Source organism: Austrofundulus limnaeus, unplaced genomic scaffold (assembly GCF_001266775.1).
Source record: "Austrofundulus limnaeus strain Quisiro unplaced genomic scaffold, Austrofundulus_limnaeus-1.0 Scaffold123, whole genome shotgun sequence".
NCBI classification, from domain to species: Eukaryota; Metazoa; Chordata; class Actinopteri; order Cyprinodontiformes; family Rivulidae; genus Austrofundulus; species Austrofundulus limnaeus.
The window spans coordinates 904,933-915,413 of NW_013952525.1; the positions used below are offsets into that span (position 1 = coordinate 904,933).

Genomic DNA, 10,481 nt, shown 5'->3' on the forward strand with positions numbered 1-10,481 from the left:
CAACAAAGGCTTTTGTACAAAGTATTAGATAAATTTCAGTAAGTGTGTTCAATACTTATTTCTTTGTATGTATGGATCACTTGGGTTGTTACCAACATCTGGTGAAAATTTCATGTCATTAGCACCTCTAGTAATATATTTACTGAGAAAAATGGTGACATGTTCAATACTTATTTTACCCGCTGTACTGAAGGAATGGGATGTCACTTAACCCCAACACTGTCCTTGCTGTGTGCTAACGAAGCTAGCAAGTTAAAAGTCATGGCTGCCTCTTAGGGAGCCAGCCAGGCCACCCACAAACACCACCTAATGACCCCACCCCAATCCCCCCTTCGACCCCCCAACCACCACTTAATCAGGTGGGGGTCAGGAGGACCCCACCACCACACCAAACATGAGTGGGGTTATATGGATGTGAGTCAAGGCAGGTGAGCCAATACTTTTTGCAAAATAGTGTATTTTGAGACCTCGTTTTCTCGGGAAACAGTAGCTGTGTTTTTTATGTGCATTTTGAAGTATTGCATTTGAAAACATTTATGAAAAGTGCAAAATTCAAAAAATCTTTTTTTTTACACTCGCTTGAGGTGGTTTTGGATTTTACCAAAAAGAGTTTATGAAGGGGGATCAGAAACACATTTGTCGATTAAGTTCTGACAGAGAACATTTACCTCACATGATTGATCAACTGTTTCTGTCGGCGTCTTCCTGGATATTCCCATGATTTATGTCTGACGTCAGAAGAACATCAGGAGGCCCAACACACTGTGACATGGATTCAAATGATGAACTGAAGTCATATGTTATTGTTTGCTTTGATGGATTTAGTCTTCACATAATGTGGATGGAAGCAAATTACATTAACTGTGACCCAAAAGTCAATTGTGAACTACTTGCACCAACACCGACATGCACGACTGTTCACAGCAGGAGTGCGTTGGTCAGAAAATGGACATATGTAATTTCACAACTTTTTTTCTCGTATTATGACTTTATTCTCGTAATTTTAAAAAAATCAGGTAGTCTGGTCCTAATAGTCTGTTGTAGTTTTAATACTAAGAGTGATTAACCCTCTACATTATTCCTCAGCTGCGGGACTTGGTCAGCATGTGCATCAACCCTGACCCAGACCAGAGGCCGGACATCATTTTTGTCCTTCAGATCGCCAAACAGATGCACGTGTGGACCTCCAGCACCTGAACGCCTCTCATCGTCTGAGCAACTTAAACCCTTTGATGTTAGCTGCGCCTGATGTTGCAGAAATGTGCCTTAAGCTTCATTTCCAGGAAATAAAAACAAAGATATGCACAGGTAGCAACACCTGTTCTGCACAGGTGTAAGGGAGTACAGTAGTTGAGCAGCACTCAGGAGGTGAGGCTGGGATAACTGTTGCCCACATGAGAGGTGCCTGTTTATTTTCTTTCTTTTACCTGAGAACAAAGAGCTGCATCGTTCTCTGATTCCTGCAAAACTGCACAACTGCTGCATTCCATTCAAACCCTGATTTTTCTTTTAATTTGTGTGTAGTAAATGCTGAGCAGATTAAATGTTCATCTATTACATGTTTTTCTATTCATGTTCCAAATTATGTGTTTTAAATTGACAGTAGGTGGGGTTGACTCTCATTATGAAGGATTTACTGAAAGTATCGACTCTCTTTAACTTGTAGTTTGTTGTAATGAAGGTCAGATGTCACTTTTTTCCTTATTGAAGGATTTGTGTATGAAAGCCTCTCTGTCTATTTTCCTAAAATATCCATTTAAATGTTACAGTATTAGTTTAAAGCCTGTTGATAACATTTATAAAAAGTAATGCTCTTTAAGAAATGAAGTTTGTAAAGTTAGCAAAGATAGTTTTACCTCAAGCAACTGTCTTTATACAAATGTGAGGTGCTGTTAAAAACCCCAGAGAAAAACTAGTAAACATTCCTTATGTAAGGGTAACTGTTATTTTAAAATGTTTTATTTGTTGTTTATAAAATTGCAACACAAAATATATATATATATTTTTAGAACAGTTTTGTGCCTGTTTGTTTTAAGTTGTTACAGTATGACTGTTAATAACTGGCAACATTTACAGAGTGAAGGACCGTAGTGTCTGCTGCAACCCTGCCAAAGATCTTATGAAGACTAGACTTTTCTGTTTCTAATTCTTAGAAACACATTCTGCTGGCCCAGGTGAAGCTAATGCAGCAGCAAGGTCAAAGTCGTTATATCGTGTCCCACCAGAAAGACAGCCATGTCTTCAGATGTACTGGATGCAAGAAGTGCAAGAAGTTCAAATAGATTGTGACTGCATTCATAGGCTGCATTCTAACTCGAGGTTAAAAGAAAATGAGACTTAAAATTTTAAATAAGGGCTTAAACAAAAACGTAACTTTTTGTTTGTTTTCTGTGATTTTTGTGTTTATTTGGGCAAAATGAATAGTTTTTAGTCAGAAACAAAGTGCTCTGAATGCAGCTAAACCACAAAACAGTTGATCCTGACTGGTTCTGTTCAGTCAAATTGTGTCTGGGTGAAACTAGAAGCGTGGCTAGAAGGTATCTCAAGATGCAGACTTTATTTAACCCTTAACATTTTTGCAACATTTGAATATTTACACATTAGATGTGAATTTAATGTTGCATGTTAATAGTATTCCTGTGTGGGATATAGATGGTGTGCAAGCACACAACAAGAGGTGAAGTGTTGATGTCTGAAACACAGAAAAGAAAAACATATTTTTTAAACAAAGCAAGCCAGCTCTTAAACTGATCTAATCTAGACTAACAGTTTTACTAGACCAGATTATTGTGAAGCATCCACCACTCATCCTGTTTAAAAGATTTGTTACTGTGAATCTGTACGCATAGAAGTTGAATTTCCAGAAATGTTCTAATAATACCAGACAGTATGTTTCAAGTTTTTTCTTTAGCGATTTGTAACCTGAGTATAATAAATGTTATCACACACGCAGGTGTGAAAGTGTTTTCTGTCATAACTGCATGCTCACTTACCATCTGCTTCACTGAGCTTTACTCTAAAAGTCTGGATTTAACTACAAGCCTGTTGGATAATTACTGCATGGACGATTATCTTTCAGCTGCAACAAGTTTTTTTTAAGCCCAGCTGGTGCAGTGAGTTGCTTCTCATTTCTTAAACAACCATGTTGAAAGACACATCCTGTGGGAAAAAAAGATGTCAGTCTGTTTGAGCCAGGCAGTGTAGTTTGCTTCTACATGTTCATTTTTTTGCTTCATAATGAAACATTTTGAGTCACCTCGCTGATGTGGTCTGCAACTTACTATGTGCAATTATGAAACTGGACTTGTCCTTCAGTGCAAAGCTGAGATCATTCAACACCTTTTTATTATTTTAGGTCACATTTATGACTAATTCAAAATCAACAATATAGGGTATTTCACCATTAATTAAACATTCAAACATACTTTGTCTAAATTTGCAGTTACTGTAAAGCAAAAGCATTAAATAAATACTATTGTGGAAAATAACTTGATCTGTAAAACTTGATTAATTTAGTAAAGCTTAAAAGGATCCATTGTAAAAGTATAGCATCAAAACTAAAACTTATTTTAAGATATAATCCAGTAGTTTTCCAAATTTGACTCACAACTGAAACACGTTTTACTCAACAATTAAGTACCTACCAATACATCCAAATTATACTTCTGGTTCTTTCATGTTACTGTTGACCTATTTTAGTTCCTTCAGCTGTTTATAGGTAAACAAATTAGGCTAGTTTGCATTTTCACACATACTTTTCTTACAAATTAATTAAATGGCACATTATCCTTTGACAGAACAGATTTGATGGGAACTTGTTGATTTTTGCTGGGTGTTCATGATGTGAGAACATTTAGCATTAGTGATAAACTAGCTGTAATGCATGTTTACTGTTTTTGCTGTCTGTGTATTTAAAGAAAAATACTTGCTAGGAAATAAAATTGGTCTAACAGGATGGAAATGTCCAAATTTTCCTGCAAGAAACTTCTGAGAGCTGTAGATGCTAGAACTTTAACATTTATCCTGTGGTCACACTGCGCTCTCTTGTGGATGACAACAGTACTTTTACAAATTTACAAATTTAACTAGTGGTGGACAGCGCTGATCTAAAAATGAGTTGCACTAACTCAAATATTTAGGTCCCCTAATTCTAATGCACTAATATAAGCCTGTTGCAGGCTACTGTGTGCAGAATATTGTCAGTAACCAATGTCACCTAGTGAATAAGTGACACATTTGAACTAAATGTGTTACAGCTTTCACCCTCAGATGTTAATGTTTATCAGTAACATTTAAACATCTCAGCCAGTGCCTCTAAATTTAGCAAGCGCTAATCCACTGTATTTAACATTTAAAGTAATTTAAAGTATTTCAGTGTAGGTCCATTACAAACTAAATTTACGATTTGCTGTTTTCTAAACTTCATTTGTATTGTATAAACTGAATTATATCAAAATGATTAAAATTTACAAAAAAAACAAATTTTAAATGTTAACTACTTGATAAACAGAAATAATACATTCAGACAGTAAACAGCTTGTTTGGCTCAGACAGGAAGTTGTTTTAGTGTGACTTGTTCTTTTCAGAACACTTTTTATTTGTAACACTTCAACAGAATTAACAGAACCTTCAATTTACAATAACTTTTATTGTAAACCATGGGCAAAAACAATGTCAGGAATTCAAAAAGGGTAATAACGACTTGCACTAAGAAACATTGTGTTAGTAAGTTACGAGGTGTCCATGGTTTGGACAGACTCTTCCACCAGCTCCAGGTTCAGTGGGCTTACAGCCTTCGTCAACACAGCGGTAGTTCCTCTTTTGTACTTGTAATCACCCGTTCTAAACCAGGGAAGAAACCAAAGTCAGTCACACCCAACACAACTCCTTTTAACATTTCTGTAACGCACAACATGCTGCATTTTGCCACTTCATCCTACAGACACAGCCGGACACACGTGTTGTGAAAAGTCAAACTAAGCAGAGCAAAGTTAATAAACTGAGACGAGTTAGTCGCTGCAGCCAAAACGCTCCGTCTGTACTCACAGCTGACAGGCTTCAAACTCATCTAGTCTTCAGGCAGAACAAGCAACAGAGCAGCCAGTCAGTAAACCATGAAGTGATGCAAGGTGAGCAACATCCTCACACATGCTTTATGATGAGACATGACTGCCAATGAGTTCTTAAAATCTTTTTAATAACTCATTGCCTCAAAGGAGAACCACAGAAATCACCTCACATAACTTGAGGAGGAAAAAAAATCTTAATTTTATATTAAAAAAATTTAAATAATTTTTCAATTAATGATTCAATGCAGTAAAAGAAACAAACCTAAAAAGTAAAAGATAATACTTAATTTATTAGATAATACAGTGTTTCTCCTACCATTATGTGATTACATGCAGTGTGCTATAAAGTCATACAGTGGTTTGAACAGATAAATAATTAAATATCAGGTTCTCAGTGGTATTTCAGTTCAAGGGGTGCACACAAATACTTCAAAGAAAATGTGTTAGTAATATCACCACAGCAGATCTCACCTGACTCCCTTCTTGTTGGCCTCATCGTGAGGCCTGATGTAGTCCACATTGCCCTTGGTGATGACACACAGGTCAATGTTGCTGCCAGAGCCCAGGTCGTTAAAGATGCCTGCAGCGATGGCATCACGCACCAGCCCCTTGGCTTCCTCCTCCTTTGGAAAAACAAAGGATGCTCGTGTGAAAAACGGATCTTTACAGAAACTCAGTTTAAAGACAAGGATGCTGAACTGTCCAAAGTGGCTGACTCACCTCCATGTCTGGCTTGTAGCGATCTTCAAACACAGCCATGGCAGCTAAGGAGCCAGAGCCTTTAAAACACAACAAAACATCCTGAGCTTGACATTTGCCATCAGGTTGTTCAAAAAGAACATGTTGTCAAAGCTAGTTGTCATCTTAAAGACAACATGCAGAGCAGAATCTGGACTCTATGGTTCTACCATCAGCACAACTGAGTCAACCCTATTCAGAGTGCTAAACATAGCTCATTACATTTGATGTATTTTAAGTTTTATTAGACTACCGTACATTAAATACCACATCGTTCCTACAATAATCACCCAACACTTTTTTTTCCTGAAAACACAACCAAAGATTTGACAAAATGACATTTTTATTAAATTAAACTTTTTTTTGGTGGTGATAGGAAAAAGTTTGGTTATGTCCAAAAAAAAAAAAAAAACATTCTGTAAATGTGAGCAGCGATTAAATCACACTTATAGATTGTCTTTGGCTACTTTACCATTCTACTAACTAGTAGGGGTGTAAGAAAATATCAATACACTGAAATATCGCGATATTTCATTTCCCGATACTGTATTGATATTCTAAAGCCCTGTATCGATTTTTTTTTATTAAGGTTTAAAATGTCAACTTTCCTGCCAGCCGTTCATTTTTGTGTTGTAGTTCAGCCTCTGACCACTAGTTGGCAGCAGTGAGCCAGCCATTTGGCTCCTCTACTTCTTGAGCTCCAGAGAGTAATGGTGCGTTCACACCAAACGCGATTTCAGCGTCAGGAGCAGCAGGTTTACATACAAAGTCCATGGTGGACGCGCTTCAAGCAACGTCGGGAAGTTCTGCGGCGCCTCAAGCGCGATTAGAGCAGCGCGATTTGAACGATTTGGACGATCTGAGCGTCGAACGCTCAGATCGTCCAAATCGTCCAAATCGCTGAAGTTGGGAAATCTGAACTTTTGCAGCTCGACGCGCAGCGTCAACCAATCAGAGAGACTCCACTGTGTGACGTAGCGACATATTTCCCGACGGGACAGTTTACTGAATGAGGTCCACTAACCTGAAACAGACGGAGCTCCTGCTCTTTAGCTAAAATGAGTGCCTGCAGTCGTGTCCTGATCCGCAGCAATGCGTGGCAGCGACTCATCAGACTGAAAAAAATAGTCCTGAAAGCAGCTGTGAGCCTCTTCTCTGAATTATCTGGTGAATTAATTATGAATTAATTATCTGATGAACGTGACACGTTCTGGCTGTCTGTAAATAAAGCAAAGCCACTTCCTCGTCCGACATTAAACAGAGCCCGACAGAGGACAGAGGAGGGAGGGGCGGGGCGGCTGTCGCCGTGCAGCGCAGATGTCCTGCGTCTGACCTCAAAGTGCACAAGCTTCAAACTTCAGCGTTGGCTGCAATTTTGAAGCTGAAATCGCGTTCGGTGTGAACGCACCATAAGAGAGCATTAGCATTGTRAGTAAACATTAGCTTCATGCTCCGATAGCTGAATCTGAGCAGAAAAGACCGACACCCTCTGCCTTCTAAGCTGAAGTAAGGTTACAAACAGTTACTTATTTGTCAGAATGTCTGTATTTTAAGACAAATTAAGTGTTCTGTGCGCTCTTTTTTTCCAACTGTAGTCAGCTTTCACGTTACGCATATAGCGCATGCGTCTATCACCTCGAGCTCGGCACTCCCCCCGTGACATAAAACTCTGTTGTTCTCAATGTTCGGCTGATGATCGCATCAAAGTCCATATACTTTATCCTGCTGTGTTCGCTTCAAAAACGGTTTAACTCGTTTAGCTTCTAAATTTCTTAACTGGTTTTCTTCGGGACCTGCCCTGCTGTTTGACCCACAGTTATACAAATCATGTTCTGGATGCAGGTCAGCTGATCCCAGAAACACTGTGCAGCAGCTTCATATCATCTGTTTACTGAACTTTATGACAACATAAACGCTGTTGTTAAGTGTTGGGTGATCATATTGTTAATTAATATTGAAAACGAAAAGCTGCAAAAAATATATTTTCAAACTATTTATTGGCAAATTTAGCCTAATAATAGAAAACATGGATGAAATATGAAACAAATAAAATAAAATACATACAAAGCAGAACACAGCTAAATGTATCAAAAGTATGTCTATGTAATATTAGAATTTTCTGAGACAATGAATTTTGGTTATTCTTTTTTTTTTCCCAGTAAGAGGTTTTTATTTAATAGAATTTTTGGACCAAAAATATCGCAATACATCACCTTGTTTACAGTATGGAAACATATCGGGACATATCGTATCATGACCCCTCTGTCATGATATGTATCGTATCACCAAATTCTTGCCATACACAGTCCTACTAACTAGGCATGGGCCGAATACCGGTTTCAAGGTATACTGTGATATGAAAAACTGTTTATTTTTCCTCGGGTCTGTGCCGCTGCAGACTTTCCCCTGCTCACTCCTGCAGCAGACTGCCTGTCGACACTCGCAGCTCTGCAGGGGTTGTGTGATGGTGGCTGAAGAGCAGAGTTCTCCAAACTTTTCCCCTGTCTAAAATAATAAATCCAGCTATTTGAAAATACTTAAGATGCTGTAAAGACGGAGGCAATGTGGACCGTGGAGGCAACACGTCTAACATGATCGCAGCTCCAGGTAAAGTTTCTGCTATCATGAAAGGAACGAGCTAAAGTTAGCATCAGATTGTGAAACATATCACTGTGTTGCTGTGGCTTAATGAACCGATCACAACTTGTCTGCAAAATTGCTTGAGTTGTTGGATTGTGTATTTGATAAGTTTTCAGTGAAAGGTGATAAAACTGAATGCCTCCTTTAGCTGAGCAGCTCGTTAGCTGAACGTGCGGTTCATAAACACACATTCATAGTTGTAATTTCTTATTTCTGTCTGCATAATTATATAATCTTTACGTCAAAAACCCTTTTGAAATTTAAAACAATAAAAACCTCCAACGTGATACATTACTTCAATAAAAAGACTTGTCGTGCAGTATATACTGACTTGTCTTAAATAATAAAGCAATAGAAAAGCAGTTATCTTACTAGATGTAAACTTTATCAGGATAATTTAATTGCATTAGGTGCTAAAAATCAAGTACAGATGCACACAGGTAAATAAAATTTCAGCACAACACCTCTGAGATCTAAAAACAGTTTCCAAAGGTAATTAATGTTGAATATGATAATAGAAAGTTATTTTATTTTATTTTTTTGTTTTTAAATACAAATTTCAAAATAAAATTTTTAGAGCTGTAATCATAATACTGTAATACCATGAAACCGTGATATTTTTGCCCAAGGTTATCATATCATCATAATTTCATACCGTCCCATGCCTACTAGTGTGAGTTTTTGTGGAAATTTGACAGATTTCTTACATCCTAAAACTCATAAAACAGAATTAGAAAAAAAAATCCTGTTTGTCGGTGATGTATCAGTGATTTCCATCATGTGGGAAGGCCTGACCAGAGGTTTATATTCTTCCTTTTAAATATTTCTAAACATCTTCAGGTTTCTGAAATTATTTTTAGAAAACCACATATATACCCTCCTGAGCAAAAAGTTAAGACCAGTTGAAAAAAATGGCAAGGATTCACATTTTGCAGTGTTGCATGGTAAGAAGGTACGGAGCCCGCGGGGGGACATGGGAGATTTATTTTCTTTTGCATTCCCACGCAATAGTATTGCGTTACCTCGCAATACCTTTTGTGTTCCCTCGCAAAAGTAGTTTATCACTGTTGTACCTGCTGGTTTATGAGCAAACTCACATGTTCACCATTAGCGAGTTAGCCTACTGCTTTAATTCAGCTTCAGAATGAATATAGAGTATCACACAGCCACGCATGGAAGTATGTCATATGCCGATATTTGAACACAGTGCAGCCAGGCAACATCATGTCAATTTCACAAACTTGTGGCGACACATCCTGTTTTGGTAACTGGATATTTCAAAATAAAAGTCTGATTTAATTCGGTTCATATACAAAACAATCTTTTGCGTGGGAACGCAAATGTTTTGCGAGGGAATGCAAAAGGAAAAAAAATCCCCCCGTGTCCCCTCGCGGACTCCGTAAGAAGGTTCTAAGTAGGGATTCAAAATGCAAAAATAAGAAATGGGAGCGAGACAAAAGAAAAAAGGTGGGGGCAGGTGGGGTGTTTATGCCATTTGTGTGGCTCACTCATGTATCTGCTCCCTGAAGCAGCACAAATAGTATAAACAGTTTATTTAAAAAAACAAAAAACGAGCAACCAGAACTGAGCCATTTGTTCTGCCCCTCCTTGATCGCTGAGCAGGCAGGCCACCAGGAAATATCCCTGTGCTCAGTCTGCTCAACAGCTCCAATAACTGTGGGCAAGTAAAACCTGGCAGCTCACAAGTAATAATTAGGGTTGGGCATAATCGTGTATCGTATGCAATTAATCGTCAGAAAAACATTAATCGATTAATTTTTGGCACTTGACGATTAATAAGATTCATGCCACCAGGCAGACTAACCGCTTGGTGCTCCTTTCTGATTCAAATATGACCAACATTTAAAAAAAAGTTGTGTAATTTATTTATCTATCAACACAATTTAAAGTTTGATGTACAGCCTGAAGTCTGTAATTTTGACACAATTTGGAACAGATTTTTACGAAGAGCCAATTTTCTCCCTATAAATTGGTCATGTGACTAGTATATATTAGTATTATATTAGTATTAGG

At 37.8% G+C, this 10,481-nt stretch overlaps 2 protein-coding genes across 2 annotated transcripts in view; one reads left to right on the plus strand and one right to left on the minus strand.

Moving 5' to 3' along the window:
* Nucleotides 1-2,948, plus strand: part of nek6 (NIMA-related kinase 6) — a gene marked incomplete in the record, with an annotated part of 25,390 nt that extends 22,442 nt beyond the window's left edge. The window contains 1 exon segment of the mRNA XM_014015131.1: nt 1,087-2,948. Coding sequence (XP_013870585.1) covers nt 1,087-1,197 — 111 coding nt within the window.
* A 1,628-nt stretch (nt 2,949-4,576) lies between these two features.
* The window catches only part of psmb7 (proteasome 20S subunit beta 7), a gene marked incomplete in the record, with an annotated part of 8,357 nt that continues 2,452 nt past the window's right edge, over nt 4,577-10,481 (minus strand). Inside the window, 3 exon segments of the mRNA XM_014015132.1 lie at nt 4,577-4,842; nt 5,541-5,692; nt 5,790-5,848. Coding sequence (XP_013870586.1) covers nt 4,731-4,842; nt 5,541-5,692; nt 5,790-5,848 — 323 coding nt within the window.